The following is a 25567-nucleotide window of genomic DNA, read 5'->3' as shown; positions in this document are numbered from 1 at the left end:
GGTCTCTGCACTTGAATTAAAGCTGATTCATTTGAGTGACTAAAAGAAAAGTATTTCAGTTACCTTTAAGAATAGTTGAAGAGGGAGAATGGGTTTGATGGTAGAGTAAAAAAAACAAAAAAACAATGGAGTCTGAGCACAAAGTGAGAAGGAGGCAGAGAAACAAGACTCAAAGTCTCACAGATGTGGAGGTAAGAAGAGAAAGAGAAATCAGACAGCCACTGATTCATTCAGGGAGCGAGCTGATACCTGTTCCACTGGGAGTGTGTGTGGGTGTGTGTGAGAAAGAGAGGGGGGATAGCATTAAGGTTTAGAGAAGAGAAGACACTTGAATCTCCTAGACAGCTGCTCATGGGGACTGACCTTTATAAAATCAACACAAGTGTGTGTGTGTGTGTGTGTGTGTGTGTGTGTGTGTGTGTTTGCAAGAATGCCTTAAACTACTCGTTCCTGTCCACTAGTGTGTGTGTGTTTGTGTCTCTCTTTTTTTTGCTGCTGTCTCTCTGACCCAGGGTTAGGACCGTAAATTGGCACACTGCAGTGTTTGGAGGAGTTTGAATTGGGGTTCGGCTCCTTGGTGACACTCTTGACTTTGAAACAAAAACTTTCTAAGCTAATTGAATAAAACTCTTTGGGATTTGCAGTCTGTGAGGTGTCTGTTTTAGAACATCCTCCTCTTCCTCCTTCTCCCTCTTCACTCCACTCTTCCTCCTCCTCCTCCTCCATCCTGATTCCCTATTATTTTTCTATCTTCATTCTGCTCCTTTATAATCCTGTTAAAGGCAGCAGAGGACAAATGTGGTGAGAAAAGATTGTGAGGAAGGTTACAGAGGATGACTGAGACAGCTGAAATCTTGACCAGAAAAAAATGCTGAAAGGAAGTGTAATATGTAAACTCAGTGTTTTGAATAACAACACAAAATGTCATACATAATGGTGTCAACAGATTCTCCTTTTTATTCCCTGCTCTTTCTCTTTCTTTCAAAAATATCCGCTGAAATTGAAGCTGTTAGTCAAAGTCTTATTGCAGCAGGCACTAAGTAGAATCCTATACTGCAAGTACAGTTCATTAAGAGAAGTGAACACTTTGGGATTCAGTTAGATTACTCGATGTTTTCCTCCACAGATATTAAACACCACAGCATTCCCTGTAGATGCCTTAATTATGCACTAATGCCTGGACAAGTTTGTTCAAACCTCTGGGAGATTTATGGCCCGGGATGCCCCAACACTCTCTCTTTGCTTTGGTGTATGCTTACTGCTAATCAGTTTTTTGATTTTAATTAGTTTTTATACTGTTCACACAGAACAGCACAAGCATATATTAATGCAGTCGACTGACATACTGTATAAATGCAGGATAGGAAAAATGAAGTAAAATGAAAAAAGGCAGGATACATCTAAAACTAAAAGAGCCCACCGACTAATATGTAAACTATGCACGTTTCCATCTAACAATGAGAATTTTCTGATCAACTTTAATGCTAGGGGTGCCACTGTAGAAATGTTTATGGGTGTAACTCCCGATGAGCTAGCAGAAGTAGCAATAAATTAGTTATTCCTACAGACTGTCAAAGGTAAGTCCCAGCAGTTAATCATGGTGGCGATTTATTCAACCCAGTCTCACTCTGAAGTCATCGAAAACCGCCACTTGGTCAGTGATTTCTGGCGTCAGACACCAATGAAAAAAGCCCACCTTTCACATTGGCATGATATGCAGCTGGTTGTTGTTGTTGTTGTTGTTTAAAGGGCCCAGTTGTGTCAGGAGGAAACACGGTAGGACAGCAACAAAAGTTAAGGCAGCGGAAGTTCGAATAGGGTGGGCGTGAGAGGTGTTGGGCAGGTCCAACAACCACCAACTTTCACCTGGGAGGCCGCTGTTTGCTTCCCAAAAGATTGTAAAGCCAGACCCTGTTCTTTTTTCCTAAACCCAACCACGTGCTTTTGCTGTTAAAGGACAAATAGCGTCAATTCTCAGTGTTGCACAGACGTAGTGCTTTTATTTTGGAAGAAACTGTATTCAACTGTACATTTCCTGCAAAAACAGAAAACAGAACGTCAGCAACCAACGCACCCAGGATCCCTTGCACGTCATATGTGGACATGGAAAGTCCACGACTTAACGTCAATATGTAACAAGGCCAGAATGAGAATCAGCAGTTATACAATCATGTAAACTGCATCAAGGCAGACAAGCGCAGCCTTATCTGGGAAACATCACTCAATTTACTTTACATGGAGCTAAAATTCGACTTGATTATGGTAAATGTTTGCCTGATGTGTCAGTAGCCCTATTTACACAGAGATCATGCCAAAGGGCTGCTGTGAAGTCCCCTCTCAGGCCAGGCATTTGGAAAATATTGTCTCCCCGGGCTCATATTTCCTAAGTGGGCACCTCATCCACACTCATTTCTGGGGGGGCGGTAGTGCAAAATCGCTATACAAAATCATAATGGTGTCACTGTGCAAAATTTTATATTCCCTATGAATATAATCCAATTAGTCATATTTCCATGTGTATTTTATCTCCACTATATGTCAAAACCTTGTATTTCGAAAAGCAGAGGAAGTCATATTTGTCCCTGACAAAAAATGCCCTCCAATGAATGATTAAACATTAACTGAAGATGTTACTGAAAGGTATTAAATCAGACTGTCAAATCATGAGTTAACAAAAAGGCTGAACATATTTTCTTCATTTATTCATTTAATCTTAAGGGTTATTTTAATCATATATTGGATAAACTGCGTGCTGAACTGACATAGAGTTAAGAGCATATGGTTGTCAACCCTCAGTTTTCCAGTCAGACCCAGCTTATGCAATTCCAAGACTGTTTAGGGACCTCAGTATGCAGAAATATTTGAATCCACCATTTTGGAGAAAGGCAGTATTCTTTTTTTCCCTTGCCAAAATTTATTCCAACTTTGGGGCGTTAATTGGCCCCCTGTCTGACAAGATAGCACAACAGCAGCACCTGACAACTCTTTTTAGCAGACTAGCTGTGATAAATCCACTTTATGCTACCTGCTCAGCACCAAACAGCTAGCTCGAAGGAAACAGAATATTTGACTTTGCATTCATCCGGTGGCCAAAATCATATGGATGCCAATATTACTTTCCATCTGCTGTCTGTGTAAACAGGCTGCTGTTTGCGAACACCTTTGCCATAACAAATTTATAAGATGGTTATCTGTCAGGACTGTGTGTTTACCAGCTTGTTGTGAGGGTCTTCTGCCCCCAAGTGGCCAAAAAAAAATCAATTAAGACAGCGTTAAGGACTACACTGTACGGTCGATCGACCCTGCTGCAAATTGTTGTTTGTGCTCTGAGGCCTCTGCGCACCAGTATTTCCATTTCAGTTCACGATCAGACTGAGGCACACGTGGATCTGTGCTGGGGAATATATGTTAAAGTGCAGCTGCTGGAAACCCAATGCAAAGAGAAAGACAGAGAGACAGATTGTCGGTGGTGTTTTGGGATTGATATGGAACTGAATTTCATCAGACTCCTACCGCTGCTGTTTAGCACACAAACACACACACTCACACACTGAGCTAATCTATTTCTGATGGATTGTAATACCAAGGTCAGGTCGTGTTTGTGCCCACTCATCAGTTTGTTAAATCCCAGCCTCTGACACATTCTGCATTTAAACAGTTTATGATAATTGGGCTTCTTCCTGCAACAGGCTATTTCTGACTGACCTATTTTATTGCCACGTTGATCTCAGTTTGTTGTAAAGTAGGAGCGTTCTCTGTCAGACTTAGTTCCTGTTTTGATTCATGTTGTTCTTGTCTGAGTACACGCTGTGAGATGACTTAATAAGCCAGAGCGGTCTGATCAAGTTCATGTGTGCGCTGTCTTTCCCTGTTTGTTTTTGTGCGTTCGTTATGATGTACGTGGGTAAATGTTCCTGAAGTATGGTCATTTCATCAGCGTTTTAATCAATATTTGGCTTTGAAAGAGTTTACAGTAATTATCTAAAGGACTGTCAGAAAAACAGCAGACCTAAAAAGAGACGGACTGGAGATAAAACAGGCAAAGCAAAATCATGAAACGAGATGAGTCGTAGCAGCAGATGGTTCTGGGACCAGCAGTCCTCTCTAATGTGAAATATTAGGTTTGTAGTTGGTAAATTGGCTGTTAAGATGGCTCTAACTGGTTTTTAAGAACTTAGATTCACTGAAGAGATGTGTTCATGAGCTCAATTAGCTGGATGATGTTCATTATGCTCAGATTGTATACACTAATTTCAGATTTTCTGGGTCAGGTCCACTGGCTCCCATTGATGTGAACGATTCTAAAGAGGTTTAGAAAGCAGCAGTTTACTTCTGAGATCTGCAAAAAACAGATATGATAAGTACTAATTATGCTTTGACCTTGCCATTGTAGTTCTTCTGAGTGGTAACATTCTAAAAGCCACCTCTTCTAGCGCCACCACGAAAGTCAGTTGGGTTCATCCTCTGGGAGCCATGAATGTCGATGCGAATTTCATGGCAATCCATCAAATAGTTGTCGATATATTTCCGTCTAGACCGACAGGGTTAGAGAGATGTCAGTTGTTGGTCTTCCCTGTCCATTCTCAAAGGTCGCCACTTGACTGGCTGATGACATTTAACCAGCACTAGGTTTGGTCTTACAATGCAATATTAAAACAATGTAACATTATCTTTTTAAATATACTTCCCCTGTCAAGACGAATAGGCGCGAGTCTGACACACTTTGATTAATTGAGTGTCACTTGGCAGAAATGAAAGAGCTGCGTAACATTTTCAGTTTATGCTTCTGCCAAAGATTCTCGTTGTCTTTCAGCTGGTAGGGGTGTAAATCACTGGGGTCATCACAGTATTATACTGATTCTTTGGACAACAATACGATATTTGCAGATGTTACAAAGTCTGCCACAATACGATTTCGATTCCATGCGATTTAGTGACCTGGGATCAATATGAGATGATACTGTCTGCCCATTTAACACAATCTGCTTTTGATGACGGTACAGACTTTCAAAATAAAAGCATATACTGAAGATGATGATATATATCACTGTTTTCATTTTGCATTGATGATATTGGATCATCCATCCATCCATCCATTCATGTTCATCCACTTATCCGGGGCTGGGTCGCGGGGGCAGCAGGCCAAGCAAAGCACCCCAGACGTCCCTCTCCCCAGCAACACTTTCCAGCTCCTCCTGGGGGACCCCAAGGCGTTCCCAGGCCAGATGAGATATGTAATCCTCCAGCGTGTTCTGGGTCTGACCCGGGGCCTCCTATTAGTGGGACGTGCGCCCAGGAGGCTGATGAGAGTCAGCGCCTCCAAGTCTGAGGCCATGGTCCTCTGTCGGAAGCCGGTGGATTGCCCTCTCCTGGTTGGGGGAAAGTTACTGTCTCAAGCAAGGGAGTTCAAGTATCTTGGGGTCTTGTTCACGAGTGAGGGTAGAATGGAGCGTGAGATGGATTGGCGGGTTGGTGCGGCTTCTGAAGTGATGTGGGTGCTGCGCCGGTCCGTCATGGTGAAGAGGGAGCTGAGCCAGAAAACAAAGCTTTCAATTTACTGGTCCATCTACGTCCCAACCCTCACCCATGGTCATGAACTCTGGGTAGTGACCGAAAGAATGAGATCGCGGCTACAAGTGGTGGAAATGAGTTTCCGCCGTGGGGTGTCTGGGCTCAGCTTTAGAGATAGGGTGAGGAGCTTGGACATCCGGAGGGAGCTCGGAGTAGAGCCGCTGCTCCTACGTGTTGAAAGGGGTCAGTTGAGGTGGCTTGGGCATTGATCATTAAATCTATATATCGATCTAGATCGATGGATTGTCACACCCCTATCAGCTGGCTTGTTTAGTTGGATTGTATCTTCTGGATCGAATAGCTGTTTGTTTTGTTTCTATAATTGTGCCACGTTGTATCCTGTTACATTTTGATAATGGAGGGATTTGTCTGAATAAGTGTTAATTGAAGATGAAGAGACTTTAAACTTACTTCTACGAAAAGGACAACAGAAGTGTAAGAGATAAGATGGTCAGTTCATCCATCAGACCAAACAAGGGAGCTACAGGATGAATATCTGTGTGTTCTAACCCCCATAACTGCCATACTATGTAGTATGCCAGAAAAAGATTTGGTATGTCCCAGTACATAGTATGTCAAATACAGTTTGCCAAAAATACCAGGATGTCCTACTACATCCGGTCCGATTTTGCAGTATGTAAGTCAGCATGCTTTTCTGGCTTTTTTGACCCACGGTCCTCTGAGCCGCAAACAGATGACAGCTTGACAACACATCAACAGCTGTTTGACAGCTCTCAGAAGTCGCAATGACAGATGACAGCACATTCAAGTAACTAATGACAAGTGGAATAATAATAAAAGTAGTATTGATTGTTTAAGTGAACAAAATAATCAGAAATATCACAATCAACAAAAGGACGTACCTACGAAAATAACAACGACAGACAGCTGCAGATGTTATTTCACTGTCACAAATATAATATGTTAGGATCCACAGTCTGTGCAATTATAACTTTAAATTTAAACCACATAAATTGCAACATTTTTTTTTAATTTCCAAGGTAACAGATACAAAAGCAAGTGGGTCAAAGTTCAGGGCGTAATGTTATAAGAAAGTAGTATGTCCAAATTGTGTATAAGGATAGAATAAGTATAAGATTTGGAACACACCTTAAGTCTTAGTCCAACAAATGTAGGACATGGACAAGAAGATTTGTTATTTTCTGATGTCTACCAACCATTTTGATGATCTGAGGCTCGCTGTGTCTTACCAAACACACTGTGTGACAAAATGTGACAGTGTCCATGACATAACAAAATTCTTCAGGTGCGCAACATGACAGAAAAGTGTTGAAAATACGTAATGTCTGTCGAGAAACACTCATCAGAAGTGTCAAACGTCCTACTATAAATCAGACTTCAGGCTGGATTTGTAGATTGTGCATTATTATAAATGTAATGTGACTGTGAGAAGTGTTCTCCTACTCCTGGAACACAACATGCATAATATCACTTCCCCGAAAAATCAAAAACATCGTAATTGTGTCTCTTCTGTAGGAACGTGTGGTGGTGGAGAGTTCTGATTGGCTGGCGGTGGTTCCATATTGGGCGACGTGGCCCTACCAGACGCTGTTGTTACCACGACGACATGTCCTCAGGCTCACTGACCTGACAGCGGAGGAGAGGGATGGTGAGTGTGTGTGTGTGTGTGAAGATGCTGACAGAGTGAGTGACTGAGAGAGCGCTAAGGCAATTAAGACCAGTTTAAGGTGTCTCAGTGGCTCAGTGGGGAACCTGCAGCTTTGGTTCCTGGCCAGGGGGCCTCCTGTGAGTGTGTGTGTGTGTGTGTGTGTGTGTGTGTGTGTGTGTGTGTGTGTGTGTGTGTGTGTGTGTGCTAAAGTTATGGCAGCACATTGAAGTTTATAGTTGTTGCATGTATTTGTTTGCTGTCACCCCCTTTAATATAATATATTTTGTCAAACAATAAAATGCTTCGGTAATCATTAAATAAATTGTTTATTAACTATCATTCACTTCCATTTCTCCTGAACATTATTGTATTTAAATGACTCCAGCAGATGTTGTTGTTGTTGTTGTTGTTGTTGCCAGAGAATAGCTCTCTTAAGATGGAGGGGATCTGGTGAGATTCCCTCTCAAGGACAAACCTCACTGCATCTGTGAATCAACTCTGGGCTCCTTGGAGAGACTTGTGTTGACAGCTGAGAGTCTGTTTAGCTGATTGAGCTATTGTGCAGTGGCGGTGTGAAGCCCAAGGCACATAGATAAGACGGATTGGTACGATAGGTGTCTTCTGAGACACGGCCCATTACCACTGTTTCACACTGAAGGATCAACACAGAATAACAAATCAAAATCAGATGCTGCAGGCAGTGGATGCCAGAAACTATTTTTGCCCTCAGTTTGCCCACAGCGGTTAAAACAAGAAGTGGAATTGTTGAGGGTAAAGTCTAATGTAGGGATGTTAATGATTATTCAGTAATCAATTAATCACCATTGAGAATTAGATCAATCAAGAGTGGGCAAAGTTGGAAGAACAGTGTTTGCTCATCACTGGGACATTAATTCTCTGAGTATTGTCAGATGGGTTTCAGCAGGGTTATGGTTGAGGCTGGTGTGGTGAACCTGACACACAGAACAAAGTGTGAATTGATGCCCAAAAGTACAAAAAACAAAGTGTTGAAAAACTTGAAGTTGGCCCTGATGTCTATACGGCAAAGGAGACAAAACGGTCTGGATGTCTTATACTGCAGTGGCTTGATTGTAGATGTGGTTCAGGTGTGCAGGTTCAGTAGCTGCTGGCACTCAGGAGGACCGGCAGGAGGAAGGGACCAGGAGGCCACCCCCAGCAAACACACAGAGACAGAGATGCTGAATCCAAATGTCCATAATCTGGACTTGCAGACTGAGCCCTCGCAGACTTCAGTTGTACGTAGTGTGATGAATTTACTGTCATCACGTAAAGTCTGCGAGGGAGACTGCAAACGGCTGATTTTTAGCATATTTCAAAACCTAGCATTTCAGTCCCTCTGCAGCCTACACATATCTCTGTATCATGATCCATCCATCCATTTTCATCCACTTATCCGGGGCCAGGTCGCAGAAGCAGCAGGCCGAGCAAAGCACCCCAGGTGTCCCTCCCCCCAGCAACGCTCTCCAGCTCCTCCTGGAAGACCCCAAGGCGTTCTGAGGCCAGACGAGATATGTAATCCCTCCAGCGTGTTCTGGGTCTGCCCCGGGGCCTCCTACCAGTGGGACGTACCTGGAACACCTATAACAGGAGGTGCCCAGGAGGATCCTGGAAACCCGAACCACCTCAACTGACCCCTTTTGACGCGAAGGAGCAGCGGCTCTACTCCAAGCGCCCAAAGGATGTCCGAGCTCTTCACCCTATCTCTAAGACTGAGCCCAGACACTCCTGTATCATGATGTGGTTGAGTATTATTTCTGGCCCACACAGTCATTTAATAGACCTAACTATCAATAACTATTTTACACAATCATAGGTTTTTTTTGGTTTTTTTTCGGCAAATGAAAAACCCACAACGTCACATCTGTATTGCAATAAATTGTGGGTAAATAAATCAGTGAAGTCTGCTGAAGTCTGCACCCCAAGTGGACTCTGTGGAAGTCTGCAGAAAGTCCACATGTGGCCCCCCTGTTGACTGGTTAAATTGTGGATTCGGACAACCCTAAGCACTCCCAGACTTCCCGTGAACGCCTCCGCAAAGTCTGCAAGTGCAGTGAAGTCCGGACATTTGGATTCAGCCAAACATGAGACACTAGGAAAGGGAGACGGGAAACACAAGAAAGAGGCAAAGCTGAAACCCGAGCACAAAGACTGATTCGTTGAATCCGATGAATCACTGTTTTCAGATTGAGACCTTTTTTCATTCAAAGCTTTATTGATGCTTGATATATGCTTTGAATGTAAAAAAAAGAAGAAAAAAATACATTTTGTAGAGCCTAAATTTTTACGATTTATTTGCTCTTTATAATTAATTCATTCTTAATTGTGATAAATGATAAATGAAGGACATTTTTTGATTTGAATCTCTAACCTGACGCTCTTTATCTGGCGGCTCGAGAGTCAGACAGAAATTTTGTCTTTGTATGTGTTCAGCTGTGCGCCTTATTTTTCTGTCTCTGATCTGTCTGACTCATTCCTCGTGTATTCAGGCATTTTGTTTTATATTTCATGTCCGATCAAGAATAATAAAAGTTTCATCTTGTTTTCAATTCACAGCTTTACTGAGTGTTCTGCTGATGCACAGTCTTTTCTTTGTTTTAAGTTAATATCTGCTGGTTTTTACCCTGACATGCCCTCTGCTTCAGCTCCCTTTCCTCACGTCATTCATTATTAACAATACTAACAAACAATATCTCCTTCTCTCCCTACCCACCTCCTCCTCCTCCTCTCACCAGGTCTGGCCGACATCATGAAGCGACTGCTGACCAAGTACGACAATCTGTTTGAGATCTCTTTCCCGTACTCCATGGGCTGGCACGGTAAGACGAAAGAGTTGGAGGGTTCAGAACAAAACAAAACAAAAGTTCTGATAACCTGTTTAAAGTCTCTTTGGTAGAACAACAGGAGGAGAGAGGGACAGATGGTGGGAAAGATTAAAGATAGTTTTAATCTAAATGCATGTAAATCTGTGGGTGGATTGGAAAACAAATAACTGCGACAAACAGGAGGCTGCTCACGTATCAGGCTGGCTATAAATGAATTCACGTAGTCGGTTTGATATGTGAATGAGCTCCACTCCCAGTAGTCTGAAGGCAGTGTCATAATCTGCAAAAAAAAAGGATTTTAAAAGACTTCTAGCATTGAACCAAGTCTTTATAATTTTACTTTGGCTTCTATTATGCACCAGAATGGCATTAATATTACATACGGATATTGATTAGCTTGCCCAAGTCATTGGAAAGACGCATTAATGTGCGGTGTGCGTTCCCTGCACGTTACACAACTCCTGTTGCATTTCAGTCATCTCTGCTGTAATAAATTGACAGATGAGAGACTCCAGCCTTTGATGCCACCCACTTATTACCACTTCAATGCTCACTCAGACACATCAGCATATTTCATGTTTTGTCTTGCACATCACCACCAAGGAAAGCAGCAGTTCTCGCAGGTTAAGAGCACTCGTGGTGTAATTCCAGGCTTTTACCGTCAGTTAAATTAACACGGGGAGACAGAGAAAGTGTGCAACATGATGGCGGGGTTAACAAGTTGTTATCAGGCTCATTTGCACACTGAGCAGACACGTAGCAACATTAGCATTCATTTGGAGTCGTTGGTCTCTCCACCTGATAGAAATTAATCCATTATTGAGTTTTCTTTTAGCTCTGTTTTGGTTTCTACCAGCTCCTGAGAGAAATATCAAGCTCTTTAGCTGCTGAATTTTCCTCTGTGTTCAACAGCTAGTTACGAACTTAGGTGTTGTACCAACTGATGCTTACACAATCAATTGATCCATTGCTGATAAGAAATATTGATCAGAGCATCTTTAATGTTAACATACACAACCCATCTTTTAATTTTGCTGGATATTTTACACCAGGAGGAACAGTCTCCCTTTTTATGTGAGTTATGTACTTTAGAGTTATTTGTCTTTTCCTGCCTGTCCTTTCAGGTGTTGTTTGGATTATTCTTTCAGAAGATGACTCACAAATTCATATCTCCCGTAGAAAAATGCAATAATCATCTGAACTTAGCCCGGCCTCTGGTGCTGAGAGAAGTTTTAATCCTGTTTTTTGATTTTGAGTTATAACTGACAAATCAGAGATGTGAATGTCATGTACCCCTGGCTTTATAGGAATCTTAATAATTAAAAATTTCAATTAAAATGTCATTGGGTATTGTATGGGGATCTCCTATATCAACATTTTTCTTTTAAATCCAGGTTACCTTTTTTAAATTCTGATCTCAATGAGCATCACTTAAGTGAACAAACATTAAGTTAACGAATGCTCGATTTAGTGAGGTGGAGGTCAATTGCAGGTAATTTCTGTGACTGTGAACTAGATTATAGGGATATAAGCATTGTAAGACCCTCTTACACCTTGCATTAAAATGTATCTTGTATCCAGATATAATTTAGTCTGCTTAAATTTACACCTGGTGTTAAGATGTGTCTCCAGGGTCCACTTTGAGATCAGATTGGTTCTAGCCATTTTCCACCATTTACTTAACCATTGCTTCATAAATGGCTGTGTTGTAAGTTTCACTTGGATACTTTTATTGGACCAAATTGAAAGCACACACTGGTCTCATCTTGACTCCATCCACATATGTCCCGAATATCCATAATCATTTCAATCAGGAGAGACAGAAGAGTGAAGTGAAGGTAATATTTAATACAGAATATGGGTGTACAGATTACGGATGATTTGTGCTGATTAAGATTTAACAGAGGTCTTTGGCGCTTGGACACCAGAGGGACATATTTTGTGATGGAGGGACATCTGAGCGGCAGCAGGATAAATCCTGCAGCCGGTGTAAGCCGAAGTTTGGCTGACCGGCGGACAGTGCGCACACGTCACCAAAACCTCACAGGCAGGTTTCCAGAATGTCAGGCACATTAACAATGCAATAAATACCCAAAAAAACACTATTCATTGCAGCTATCTGCAATCAGCACATAAATGTATCTCTATATCGACTGTCCCGTCACATCTGATGTCAGATCAAAGGGGATTGGCACCGTTTGGCACCTTTGGCACGCGTAATGGAAACCCAACCTGATTTGATTAACACAGCTGCAAACTAATGAGTTCACATCCCTCTCAGCCAACCACAAACAGCCACAGCATCAGATAGGGAGTATATATTCAGCATCTGTCATCTTAGAAAAGTCAAAAGAAAAGAAACAGAGTGAGACTGCGAGAGAGAGAGAGAGAGAGAAAGAGGAAGAGAGCGCGCGCGCACGAGAGAAACGCAACATTGATTTACAATTGTGGTGACCTCCTCCCAGGCTACCTTTGCATCATCAGCCCGTGGAGGTCTGCTCGCAGTTCCGTATATTCGGACACTGCGAGCTTGGACCTCCCGGACCAAAACATAACTTTCCTCCTGGGAGGAGTTTGGCCATCTGACGCTGCTGCTCTCTTCTGCCATGGCGAATTGAGTAAACTCTCATTACACCTTCACATTTAAGGGCGAGGAGAGGGGCTCATTTGATTGGTGTGATGTGTGTAAAACCCACTCCATGCCTTCTCTCCTCCCTCTTTCCGACTTGCGCAGGTAGGAGGGATGGAGGTGGGAAAGAGGAGTAGCTGCGCCAGGACGCACGGTGTGCCAAACTTACAAAATCTGCCTGGCCACATCCAGTTGGCAAAGCGCAGGTGCGCTGCGCCTCCGCCACGCCCGGTCTGCAAAACTAGAGCCCTAGGTGTTAATGGGGAGGTGGCTGATGACTCTGAGGCTGATGGCTGATGAGTCAGATGAGGCTGATGAATCCCTAAAAACTCGGTGGTGATGGGGAGATGGAGGGTGAGCAGGACGGCAGCAAGATAGAACTATGGCAGAGAAAGAACCATATTTTAAATGGGGAGCAGTAAGATGATAGGCTGACAGAGAAGGTGTGTCGCTGTGCCATTGGTTGATTGTGAATCAGTCAGTGACTCAATTGATAGACCCAGACAATGACAACTAGAGATCGTGAGTGAGCATATATGCAAGGAGTGTATGGCAGGGTGAGAGAGAAAACGTACAGCCTGAGCATGAAACTAACTGATCTTTCGCTGGAGCTTCATTCTTACTGCTTCCTTGCTAGTAGCTTAGCTTGCTAACTGGTCGATGGCTGTTAACTTGCTGGTTTGGAATAGTTGCGTGTGGTCACGTATTTCTGCCCATGTAATTAATGTATGTGGATTGAAAACAGAATTGCATTTACACTTATGTTCAATGTAGTCACAATGTGTCCCTGGCCGCCTCTGAAGGTGGTTTGGCCGATCAGATTACAATCTCTCCACAGTGCATTTGGGTATGATCAAGCACTGTCTGATTGCATTCTGGTCACCCAACCCCTTTTTTCAGCATTTTGCCTTTCTTAGGCAAGACAGATCCAGAGTAAGAGAGCTAGTTTGCACCCTGACCCAAACGTATTTTTATCCGAGGTGTGAAGGGGGTCTTGGTAAACTATTCCACACTCTATTATAAAGAAGTTTAGGTTGCTCTTTTCAGTGTTTGTTGCAGTTTATCATCTTGAATTTGCTCAGCTTGACTAATTTTTTTTTTTTTTTACAATTGTATGTTTGAGCCTGCACCCCTTTTCCCTGTACTTTTGCATCAAAGCAAAACAATGCAGTCAGAGGAAAAGACAGAACCAGTACAAGACAGGGAGCAAGTGAATAAACAAGCAAATACACAAACAATGCTGTGAGATGTCACCTTTGCAATGAGTGCCAAATTACCTTTTCATTTTGACCATAACATCCCAAATCTGTTTTAAAGTAACTCACAACAGTCAAGATGCAGGGATTAATCTTTTTTTAACTATGTCCAGGCGAGTGTTTGATTGGCCTGCTGTTAAGAAGCAGCTGGCACAAACATGCAAAGACTGTAAGCCTTGTACAGAAAGATGTTTGCTGTCAAGACAGCTGTTCCTCTTGTGCATCTCAAACACAGTGCAGGCACTGACTGATACTTACCTGTGCTGAGACAGTGAGGGAAATACCTATTGTGAGTGTTGTCAGACAGACTCCTTACAGCAGGTTCAAACTGGAACAAAGGTTAGCAGAGTGCAGTGATGCGATGAGTGATGTGTGACAGAAAGGAGAGTGGTGTCATCGCGGCTGAGTAGTCAGAGCGATCCTTGTATAAGCTAAAGGGTTGCAGGTTCAATCCATGCAGCTGTCGTATCCTGCTGAGTTGTTTCAGAGACAAGACACCTCAGTGCTCACTGACTGAGGCGTTCTTAGTCAGACTGATGCACAACCTGGGAACATAAACACTGCAGCATGGAGCTATAGATGCACCACCAAGACAACTCTGACTATAAGGCAGGTTTCTCCAACAGGTATTAGGCTTATGTTTGTGCTAATTACCTCATGTTAGCATGCTAACACATGAAGCTAAGATGATCAACATAGTAAACACTCACACTATTTGTCCCTATGTACAGCCCCAGCATGAGTCCAGATATAAAGTGTAATTGTCTCAGAGTTTGTCCGGTTTTGAAATAAGAGAACTTTCATAAATCAGACAAATTATACTTTTAAGATTAATGGATCCCATTTGCACCATTTCAACAGAGATAAATGATCAGGGGCAACTTGCTCAATAGTTTTGATGAAATCCATCCATCAGGCTGTATACCTATTCCTCACCAAGTGCTGATCACTTTAAGATCATTGCTTTTGTGCTGTGAACAATTTATTTTTGCTTCTGTTGTTTTGCCTTTTTGTCAATCCAATCACCAGAATGAATGTTGATGTTGTAGATTTCTGCAAACCATGGATATGTTACATTTATTTATTTAGACTTTGAATTTCTACAACACTGTGGTTATTGTGTGGATATGTTTAGGCACAAGATGCACTTGGTTATGGTCGGGAGATTATGTTTTGGCTTAAAACAAACAGATTTGGTGGCACAGTCAAGGCTAGAAATGCTGCAGTTGTCTCTTAAAAAAACTGTTTTGATGGCGCAATTGCTGCTGAAAATACTGTAGTCTCGCCAAAACAAACTTGTTGTGGTGGCACAATCACTGCTGGAAATGCTGCAGATGTCTCACTAAAAAACTTCAGTGTTAGCGGCACAGTCGCTGCTGGAAGTAATGGGGATGTCTTGCTAAAAACCAAGTTTTGGTGGCACAGTCACTGTTAAAAATACCACAGATATTTTGCTAAAAAATCCCAGCTTTTGGTGGCACAGTTGTTACTGGAAATGCTGTTGATGTCTTGCTAAAAGAAACCCCTATTTTAGTGGCACAATTGTTGTTGGAAGTGCTGCTGATGTCTTGCTAAAAACAGCCAGTTTAGGCTGCATAATCACTGCTGAAAAAAACCCTAGATGTCTCGCCAAAACAAACTTGTTTTGGTGGTCACAATCACAGCTGGAAATGCTGCAGTCTCCCTAAAAGACACCTGCTATTGGTGGCACAGTTGATGCTGTAAATGCCTTCACAAAAAAATCCCCAGTTTTGGTGGTGTAGTCATGACTATAAATGCTGCTGTCTCACTGGAAATGCTACCAATGTCTTGCTAAAGAACTGGTTTCGGTGGCACAGTCACCGCTGGAAATGCTCTGGATGTCCTGCTAAAAAAGAACTAGTTCTGGTTGCACAATAGCTGCTGGAAATGCCACCCATGTCTCGCTGATGAACAACCCTGTTTGTTGATCTTGAACACTGATCTGCAGCTTGGCAGCAGTCTCTCCTAGATGTCACACCATCCACCTTTTTTCCTCCACCTCCTGATGATGAAGTCAGCTCATATTCATGTAATCAGAAGTACGTCACTTTGGAGAATGTTAATATGATATGGGAGAACATACAAATATAATATATCAGTGGTTTGCGGAGATGTACAGTGCCAACATTTTCTTCTGGTGACTGCTTATTTTTACACCTCCACTTCCAAATGATGGGCTTTTTGTGATCTCTTTCATCTTTCATAAACAGCCTGAGGCCAATGAGGTGTACACAGAGTCTGACTAATTAGGACTAACGGCGAGGTTGAAATTAATCTTGTTCAATTTAGTCTACAGCTCCATAGTCATGAGGAGACTAATCTAAATTTAAGATTGTTAAAGGGAGACAATTTGTATTGATTATATTGTCTCTGGTACATTATAGAGAATGAAGCGTTGTAGCTGTGTAAACACACATCACCTGAGTCCCTGACTTGCTGCTGCCAGAGTGATTTTTTTTATCTTTCCAAGGAAGCCCATGTGAAAGATTTTAAAAAGAAAGATGATGCGCCCAAACTTTAGTGAGGAGGAAAGGACAGAGGGTATGAGAGGACACAGTCATCGACTTAGTTTCTTCTTTTTATTTTATCAGACATCAAATCTTTGAAGTAAAATCTCGGTCTAAAGTTGCCCGTGGTGAAGGCTCCTACAGCTTTCTCGTTAAGTTTTGGCTTTAATCTTCAAGTCTGTTTTATTTTTAGATGCAGACTGAAACTCATAGGTCATGTTAAGTATTGAAGGTTATAAGCAGGTAGTTGGAAGGTCCACCTTATATTCTGAGGGGATTTCTTTGCTCAAGGCTGGGGGAGAGGTGGGGAGAAACATCTTCCAAAGTGGTCAGAACAAGAGGTAAATTGAAAACTTTGAAATGACTAACAATACGTTTAACACATCTGAGCTACAGTATAGTGATGGGCAGATGATTCTTTCCATTATTGAACATTTTAAACCTTTGAGTTTTGATTCTTTGGCAAAATATGATGTCAGTTTCTCTGTGTGTTGAAAAACAGGGTTACAAAGTGCTTTACATGTCAGTAATTAAAAAACAGACAAGACATGAAAACTACAAATTTTCAAAGAACTGATGAAAACACTTTGGTATATAAAAACTGAGGAAATAAAAGACCGTTTAAATTAACTTACAACTCAAGTAAAATCCGGAAAGGCTCTCCGATAAAAGTATGTTTTAAGAAGGGACTTCACTGATCACTGACTCGGCCGACCTGATTTCCACGGGCAGATTGTTCCAGAGCCTCTGGGTCCTGACAACAAACGCTGCCTGAGGACCTCAACGTGCGTCCTGGTGTGTACTGTATTAAAAAGTCAGAGATACAGCTGGGAGTGGGACCATGAAGAGCCCTAAAAGTAATCAGTAACATCTTAAAATCTATTCTAAAACATACTGGGAGCCAGTGTATTCTCTTCCCAACTCGTCAAATATCGCCGCTTTATCAGCCAACTTTCACCTCTGAATAGGACGCGCTAGGTGACGTCCTGCATCCGTTGTTGATGTGCTAGGATGGCGTATCAATTCATCCTTGTAACATGCATTATGTCTTTTCAAAGTGCACTTCTGTTTTCACAGGAAATGTACTCAGTTTCTGCTCATTCAATGCAAAGTCTTTTTCATGTTACACTTAGAATGGTGGTAAAACACCTCGTTTTTACATTTATTTCCTTGTGCAACAAAAGCACATGGTCAGGTTTAGAAAAGAAAACATAATGGTTTGGCTTAAAACTCACATCAAAAGTGAACAGCGGGCTTCAGGGTGAAAGTCCTGGGTTTGTTGACACATCCACCTCCCCTCCTGCCTGCTCTATAGGAACTTTCCAGCTCTTTGTTTAACGTTGTTGCTGGCAGCGTGACAAGCTGACGCCGCCTGGCATATCATATCACTGCAAAAGGTGCCTTTATGCGTTGGTATCCAACAAGTTTGGAATTAGAACAAGCTGATGTCATCGACAAACACACCCTCCCAATTTGGTGGTCTATTTAAGCTGCAGAAATTTCCCAGCTCACCTTTTGCTTTGTCAAAACTGCAGCTGCCCTTCATCAGTATTGCTGCCCGCTCTTTGAGCCCCACATCCACCCCAGCGTCCAACTGCAGGCTACGGCTACAGGGGGGAAGATATTTCAAATCAAAGCACAGAAAAAGTGACAGGTTAACAGCTAGACATTACAACAATAAAAGACAAAATATTTAAAATAAATAACATTTAAAAGAGCATAGAAAATGCCAAAGACTAGACTAGTTTAGGGATGTCTCTAATGTGTGTTTCAAAGCTGAGGTCAGACTCCAAGATAACCCCAAGGTTTTTGACCTGGTCCTTGGTATGAAGAGCTAATGACTGACGGTGTAAAGACAGTTGCTCTCTCTGGGCTTTTGCCCCAAATATTAATATATCAGTATTGTTGTTGATCAACTGAAGGGAGTTGTTTAACATCCATACATTTACCTCTTGTAAACATAGCATTAATCAATCAGTGGGGGTAAAATCATCTTGCGATACTATAATATATAATTTGAGGCCAAAGTCTAGACGCCAAACTATGTTCTGCTGTTTCCTCATTATAACTTAAAGCTTATGAACACACCCAAGTTGGAAGAACTACCATCTGACGACCACAAGAATGCCCCATTGGCCTTGCTAGTGGTCTCAACTCAAGTCTGATTCAGTCGCCTCTCATTTGCTCACCGTAGCAGACGATGTCAGCAGTGCCCTACGATAACAGTGAGTGGGATAGTTGGGGATTCGTGAGTACTTAGACCTTCGACAGGCTGACCTGGGACCCCAAAAAGAGTTGTTCAAAAAGATTTGTTTTCACCCATTACAGCCACTACAACAAGCCACTGAAAGCAAGAAGAAGTACGCCCCTACTCTAACTTCCAAACACCCACGGCTAATATTTCCTGTCTAAAATCTCTCACACAGCAGCATGTGGAGGCGTGTTAGCTCTCAAAAAAACAAAAAAACACTTTTTAATTTCACATTTGCTCCCTAGTTCAAAACATTTCGGAGATAGTACCCTGCAGTACGTGGATCTCTTAGTTTAATATACCACCTGTAGTGTGAATAAGAGCTAAATTAATTACTTAATTAATTTATTACTTCCTGCTGTTGCAACAAATAGCCCTAAATATTCACTGCCAAAAGCAGTTTCATGATCCTCTGGCAATGTAGAATGTTGCCCATCCTAATGGACTGTTGCTATACTTCCACTGTTTTTTTTTGTTTTTTTTTAATTAGCACAGGAACTTTCAACTCCCAAATTAATGGTGTTATTTTAACATGATCAAGGGGGATTAAGGGAAAGAGGACTGCTGAGATTATAATTGATGTGCTGCATTGTGCTTTAACACAATGTGTCTGTCACACATACTCAAACTGCACACTCTGACCATCTATTTTGGAAACACACGCTCTCATTCACACACACACACACACACACACACACAGACCTGGCGCACATAATGAGCTGCCTTATCTCCCCATCTGTGTTTGTGCTTTATTTTAACTCATTTCGAAGCAGCCAGCTTTTATTTTTGGGCTCGGCTTATTAGTGGCAGTGTGGAGATGCAAGTGGTTGGATGGTGTTTGAGTCATTTGGGAAATCATGGATTAGATAAAGCTACCTGCTTATTCCTTCAGGAGGAAAACACACAGCGCATTACTGAGTGTATTAACTGGATGGATGAAGGACCAGGACGCAGAGAGACAGACAATTAGGGACATAACATTGCAATATCATGGATATATGGCCTCAGATATTCATTATATCCTCCTGAGACCCTGTGTCCTCATATGAGGACATCACATTTTGGGTTCACTTGACCTTATACTTGATTCTGCTTAACTTAGACCTGTTGTCCTCATTCGTGGACACTTTTTGTGCCATCTAGTGGTAGTAAGGGCACATTACGCTAATCCATGTAAAAACAAGATGGCAGCCATCTCTGCCAAGTCAGTCTGCAGCTGATCCCGACACAGAAGTGGACAAGGTCCAAAACCTGATCACATCTAATGGTTGAAGGTTGATATGGCAACAAATATGACCAATTCTAGCAACAGTAACAAGGTGAGACACTGTTGATTAGGAAGTATTAGTTTGAAGACATTGGGACTATTTTGTCATCAGATTTGAGGGCATTGGGACTTTATTGTTGTTTCGTTTGAGGACACTGGGACTTTATAGTTGTCTTGTTTGAGGACATTGGAATGTCATTATTGTCTCGTTTGAGGACATTGGGACTTTATTATTGTCTCATTTGTTTTCTAGTTTGAGGACATTGGAACTTTATTATTGTCTCATTTGTTTTCTAGTTTGAGGACATCGGGACTTTATTGTTGTCTCATTTGAGGACATCGGGACTTAATTGTTGTCTCGTTTGAACACAGTGGGACTTAATTGTTGTCTTGTTTGAGGACATTGGAACGTCATTATTGTCTCGTTTGAGGACATTGGGACTTTATTATTGTCTCATTTGTTTTCTAGTTTGAGAACATCGGGACTTTATTGTTGTCTCATTTGAGGACATCAGGACTTAATTGTTGTCTCATTTGTTTTCTAGTTTGAGGACATCGGGACTTTATTGTTGTCTCATTTGAGGACATCGGGACTTAATTGTTGTCTCGTTTGAAGACAGTGGGACTTTATAGTTGTCTTGTTTGAGGACACTGGGACTTTGAAGACATTGGGACTTTATTGTTGTCTCATTTGAGGACATCGGGACTTAATTGTTGTCTCGTTTGAGGACACTGGGACTTTGAGGACATTGGGACTTTATTGTTGTCTCATTTGAGGACAGTGGGACTTTGTTGTCTGGTGTGAGGACATCAGGACTTTATTATTGTCTTGTTTGAGGACATTGGACAGGACATTTTTTTTTACTTATCGGATCTACTGATCCCAAACAGTCAGGAGAAATTAAAAATGCATACCAAACAAAAGCTCGGGTCTCAGGAGGACATTGATTTGTCTCTCAGTGAGACATCAGTTACACTTTGTCCCCTGTCCAGGGATGTGTGTAACTTTATGCTAACATATACACTGTGATACACTCACACATGCAGCAGAACAAACACACCCAAAGAAACATTTTAAAACCAGTGTAATCGTCTCCTAATAGCAGGCTCCGTCTCTGTTCATCCCTTATCTGGACTCTTCAGTCTTTTCCTTTGTTCCTGCTTTTCCTTTTCCCATCCGTTAGTTTCCTTTATGTCGACCGCCCGTCGTCTCTATCTGTGTCTGATCAGCCCCCGCTGTCAGGAAACTGACTCCAAAGAAATAGCTCTTATTGTGAATGCAGCTTCTCCAGGGATCTATTTCTGAATTCTTTTTGTATTTTCTAAAGAGGAAACATGTTTCTCCTTCTTCATCTGATCACCTCATTACCTCCCACTAAGATCAGAAAGCAACACAGGCAACAGACGGTATTTAAATGTTAAATACAGTCGCAAATCACTGGAGATGTATCTGTGGTAATGACGCTCTCTCGAGAGGATTGAGGGAGTTGTGTAATGGCGCAATTTTCCAAGCGGTAATCGGCAAGTTTTGTGAAGATAGACGTAGAGGTGGTGACGAATGAAAGGGAAAACTTACTGAATGCAGATGCCTGAAAGAGTTCTTTATATTCTGTACAACACAGACAGACAAGGAGACAGTCCCCTGAAAAAGAGGGAACTGTGTCTCTTTTTCTCAGCATTACCTGATTTGGACATCCACGTTCTCACAAACAGGTTTGAAATCAAATTTGTCCACCTCACATTTGGCTGGCGACTTCAGTATCTCCTACACAAACTAAACAACACAACCTCAGAGCTCTTTAGCCAAACCACTGAAGCCTGAACTGCTGCTGATTACCTACACTCTAATAATGATGCATTCATTTCGAATGCAAACACCTGCATCAGTGCTGCCTGGTTATACTGTCCAATTACCAGAATTTAGTGGACCCCTGCCAGCTAATCAGAGTGCAGATTTCTCAGCGGCCGCAATATAAAACAAACAATCTCTGAGAGAATGGATCATGGGTGTCTCCTCACACAAACTACTTTATCACTATACAATCTGTGTTTTGTATTACGCTCATTGCTTTATTGCCCTCGGAGTCAACACTGGCTGCTTCTTTAATTTAGCTTGTTAGCTACCTGATAGGGGGCTGTCTGGTCTGCAGCCTAAAGGCGTTAATGAGCAGAGGGCCTTGTTCATGTGGTGTGGACGGCTGAGAGACAAATGAGGTTGTTGTGTCCAGGCCATGCATATCCTTAATTAGCTCTTAGTGTTTGATTGTCCTGTCAATCTGTTTGTGGGTGTGTGTGTGTGTGTGTCTACATGGCCACATGTCTTTTCTAAGTTTGTTGTACTCTCACACCTGCCGTTTGATTCAGTTCAGTTCAACTCAAGTTTGTTTGCCCCCTCAGTGCGCTTCGTTTGGGCAGGTGTGCACCAAAACAACCAGACTGAGGCCTTCTTGAAGAGGTGGTCGACATGCGTTGGTTGACATGCAGCAAAGGCCCGTGGGTTAGAATCTGTCCTGCGGCCACTGCAGCAAGAACTAGCCGTTGTAAATGGGGCTCCTGCTCAACAAGGTTGCCAATTTTCAACCAGCTCTGTATCATCAGTAAATGAACTGAGGTAAACTTCCCTTAATCTTATAAGCACCCAGATCTCCTCCTCTCAAATCTCAAATGCGTCATCTGGTGGGTTTTTTCTGGCTCCACTGCTGTTGCTCAATCTAGAGATTGTACTTCCGCATTTTTTTACACCTGCCATCACGGACACAAAGATTACAGAAGAAGATCAAGACAGAGAGACCTGCCCCTCTTTCTTAAACTCAGATCAAACTGTAAATCTGGGCAGTGCTGATCAAATATAAACCAGGATTCTGGTACTGTGTTTCCTGTTTCTTGCCTGAAATGTCTTTGGAAACATATTTTAGTGCCCTGTTTGGCTGTAATATGAGATTATGTCATCATAATGTTGAGTAAACGCAAAGCCCACAGTCCTTTTTCTTTGCTTCCTCTCGTCATGTGGCGCCAACTTCAAATGTGTTTGAGAGGATTTAAAAAGACCATCTTTCCAACACAAAAAAGAGGTATTGTTGCTATGGTTACCCATACTTAAAAAACTGTTTGTGTGCAAGGTATATTAAACAGTTGACAAGAAATATGTCTGGTGTACTATTCTACTAGACATTGACAAGCAGGTAAGTTATAATATTGAAGGCTGGATCTGCGTCTCCAGTCTAACGTCTCCCTGTCTTCATTCAGGAGCTCCGACTGGCCCCCATTTAAAGAAAGACAACTCTCACTGGCAGCTGCACGCTCACTACTACCCTCCTCTGCTGCGCTCAGCTACAGTTAAGAAGTTCATGGTGGGGTATGAGATGCTGGCCCTGGAGCAGAGAGACCTCACCCCCGAACAGGTGAATGATTTAACATACACATTATTCTTTCCCACATGGTGGAGATTCGCAGTCATCACTTAAGACACTAAACTTGGCTGTTAGTTCAGGGACGTCTCTTAAATTTTTGTGTTGTTCATTTGTTAAGCAGTGAGATCTGATATGTGTTCGGCGCTTTGCTTCACCCCAGACCATCAGAAGCCGACCCTTTCCCAGCATACTAATGACAGTGCAGCTGGATTCACTCTCTGTCCCTTTATTTGTCTTTTAACTGGGTAAAAATTGGCGCTGTTGTTTGTGTGTTTTTAGGCAGCTGAGAAGCTGAGGAACCTTCCAGAGGAGCACTATAAAACCAGAGGGCACCTGGAAAAAGGAGGAGGAAAGGAGACAGAAGATGGAGCAAAGGGAAAATGAAAATGTTGGCATTGTGTGTCTCTGCAAACCACATGACATTAAATTAGTATGATTCATACTACCTATTATTTAGATGTTTCTTTAGTGACGGGAATCGAGTGTTCCTTTTTCCCCTTGCAAACATTTAGCACAAATTTGGAGCGTTATTTGATCCCCTTTCCAACAAGATAGCTTTACATGGTTAGCACTAATGGATGCCTTAGGTCCTCTAGTTTAATATGATACACGTCTTCACCGTAGCTTTAAAATTGAGCCCAACTGAGCAAGTTTTCTCACCGTCATACCTGCTGCTTCTTCATGGTTTTTTTGCCAGCCATGTGGCCTCTTTCCTCCTTCCATTTCCCACCTCTCTTTGCACCCTGACGTTTCTATTAGGGGTCCCTAATTTTTCTTAAGGCATTCTGACTTAGCGAAACAAGCAGCAGTCCGCCTCACATTTTTACATCATCAGTATCAGATGAAAATACACGTATTTATCATGCAAATATGTATAATGTAAATCACATACTATCATTGATTTACTGTAAGTCAGTAAATTGTTGTACTTGACCCCATGACCGTGGACCTTTTCATGGGCCCCCCTTGTCCATGGGCTGGAGTCATCTGTGCCCTTTGACCCCCCTTACAGCAGGCCTGGATGGTGTGACACCTAGGTGTGATGGCTGCCAAGCTGCAGGCCGTCGTTTGAGTCCTACAGACAACAAAATGGGTTGTTGTTTTTTTAACGATCTGCAGCATTTCCAGCCATTATAAGGCCACCAGCACCGGTTGATTTTAGTGACACATGGGAGGCATTTCCTGTCATGAAGGTGCCACCAAAACTGGCATCTTTTTAGTGCAACATTGGCAGCATTTCCAGCTGTGATTCTTTCAATATATCTGCTACATAGTAACGTGCAAATGTTATATATCTGGGGTTTTCAGAAATGTACAATGCCAACATTTATTCTGGTGAGTCGAAGAAAAGAGGAAAACACAGCCTTGTTAAACCCACAGTATTTTATTTGGGATATATGTGATTCTTTTGTTTCCAAAGTTCTGTAAAAATGACTCTTAAACTTCTTGATATGTGACTTCTCCTGAGTGACAAAGTGCCTTTGCGAACACAGGACTTTGAGATAATCTCACCTGCAGAATACAGAGTATACGTATATATTTCCAACACATTTCCCTGTGCACAGAGCTGGTCCTGGACTCCTCACTGTAATTATGAAATGGACTTCAAACAAAATGTGCTATGGAACTGCTCATCCATGTTTTGGGGAGATAATGAGGGAACATTATTCCTTTCTTCCCCGCTGTCCCTTCTGTTGAATTTACACAAACTTTGTTTGTTGTTTGGTTACGTTGGAAGCCTTTCAACCACAAAGCTTTGTCTTCCAGCAACACAATGAGCTATTTGTGATTCAAATGAATGCCTTTGTTTCCTGCGAATGTTTTTACATGGAAAGTAATTCTTGAAGTAGTTAACTGTTTGACAGCTTTCAGCCCTAAAGGTGTGACAGTTAATTTTATGGAGGAAATAAATGATTTGAAAGATGCGGTGCTGTCTGTTTATGTTCACAGAGTCACTATCATACTGAATCAGCATCACGTTTACTTCATACCATCCATATCAGGCAGCTTCAGATTCAGAGTTTGATTTACCTAAAAGCAAATTGATAATACAGTTGGAGCATTTCTAGAACTAAATACAGAATTGTAGAGTGTTTGGGATACTCTGGTGGGTTGCACACTACACTACTTCACTGACAAATCTGTTAATGACACTTATTTGACACTACGCCTGCCAGTGGGT

The 25567-nt window shown here is 42.0% G+C and overlaps 1 protein-coding gene across 1 annotated transcript in view; it reads left to right on the top strand.

The window, feature by feature from the left end:
• Positions 1-25306, top strand: part of galt (galactose-1-phosphate uridylyltransferase) — a 57765-nt gene extending 32459 nt beyond the window's left edge. Inside the window, exons 8-11 of the mRNA XM_049603652.1 lie at positions 7069-7201; positions 9955-10038; positions 23222-23376; positions 23665-25306. Coding sequence (XP_049459609.1) covers positions 7069-7201; positions 9955-10038; positions 23222-23376; positions 23665-23769 — 477 coding nt within the window. The 3' untranslated portion in view covers positions 23770-25306. The remainder of the gene's footprint in view (positions 1-7068; positions 7202-9954; positions 10039-23221; positions 23377-23664) is intronic.
• Positions 25307-25567: the final 261 nt, after the last annotated feature.

Source organism: Epinephelus fuscoguttatus, linkage group LG18 (genome assembly GCF_011397635.1).
Source record: "Epinephelus fuscoguttatus linkage group LG18, E.fuscoguttatus.final_Chr_v1".
NCBI classification, from domain to species: Eukaryota; Metazoa; Chordata; class Actinopteri; order Perciformes; family Serranidae; genus Epinephelus; species Epinephelus fuscoguttatus.
This window is presented reverse-complemented; position numbering and strand designations above follow the sequence as displayed.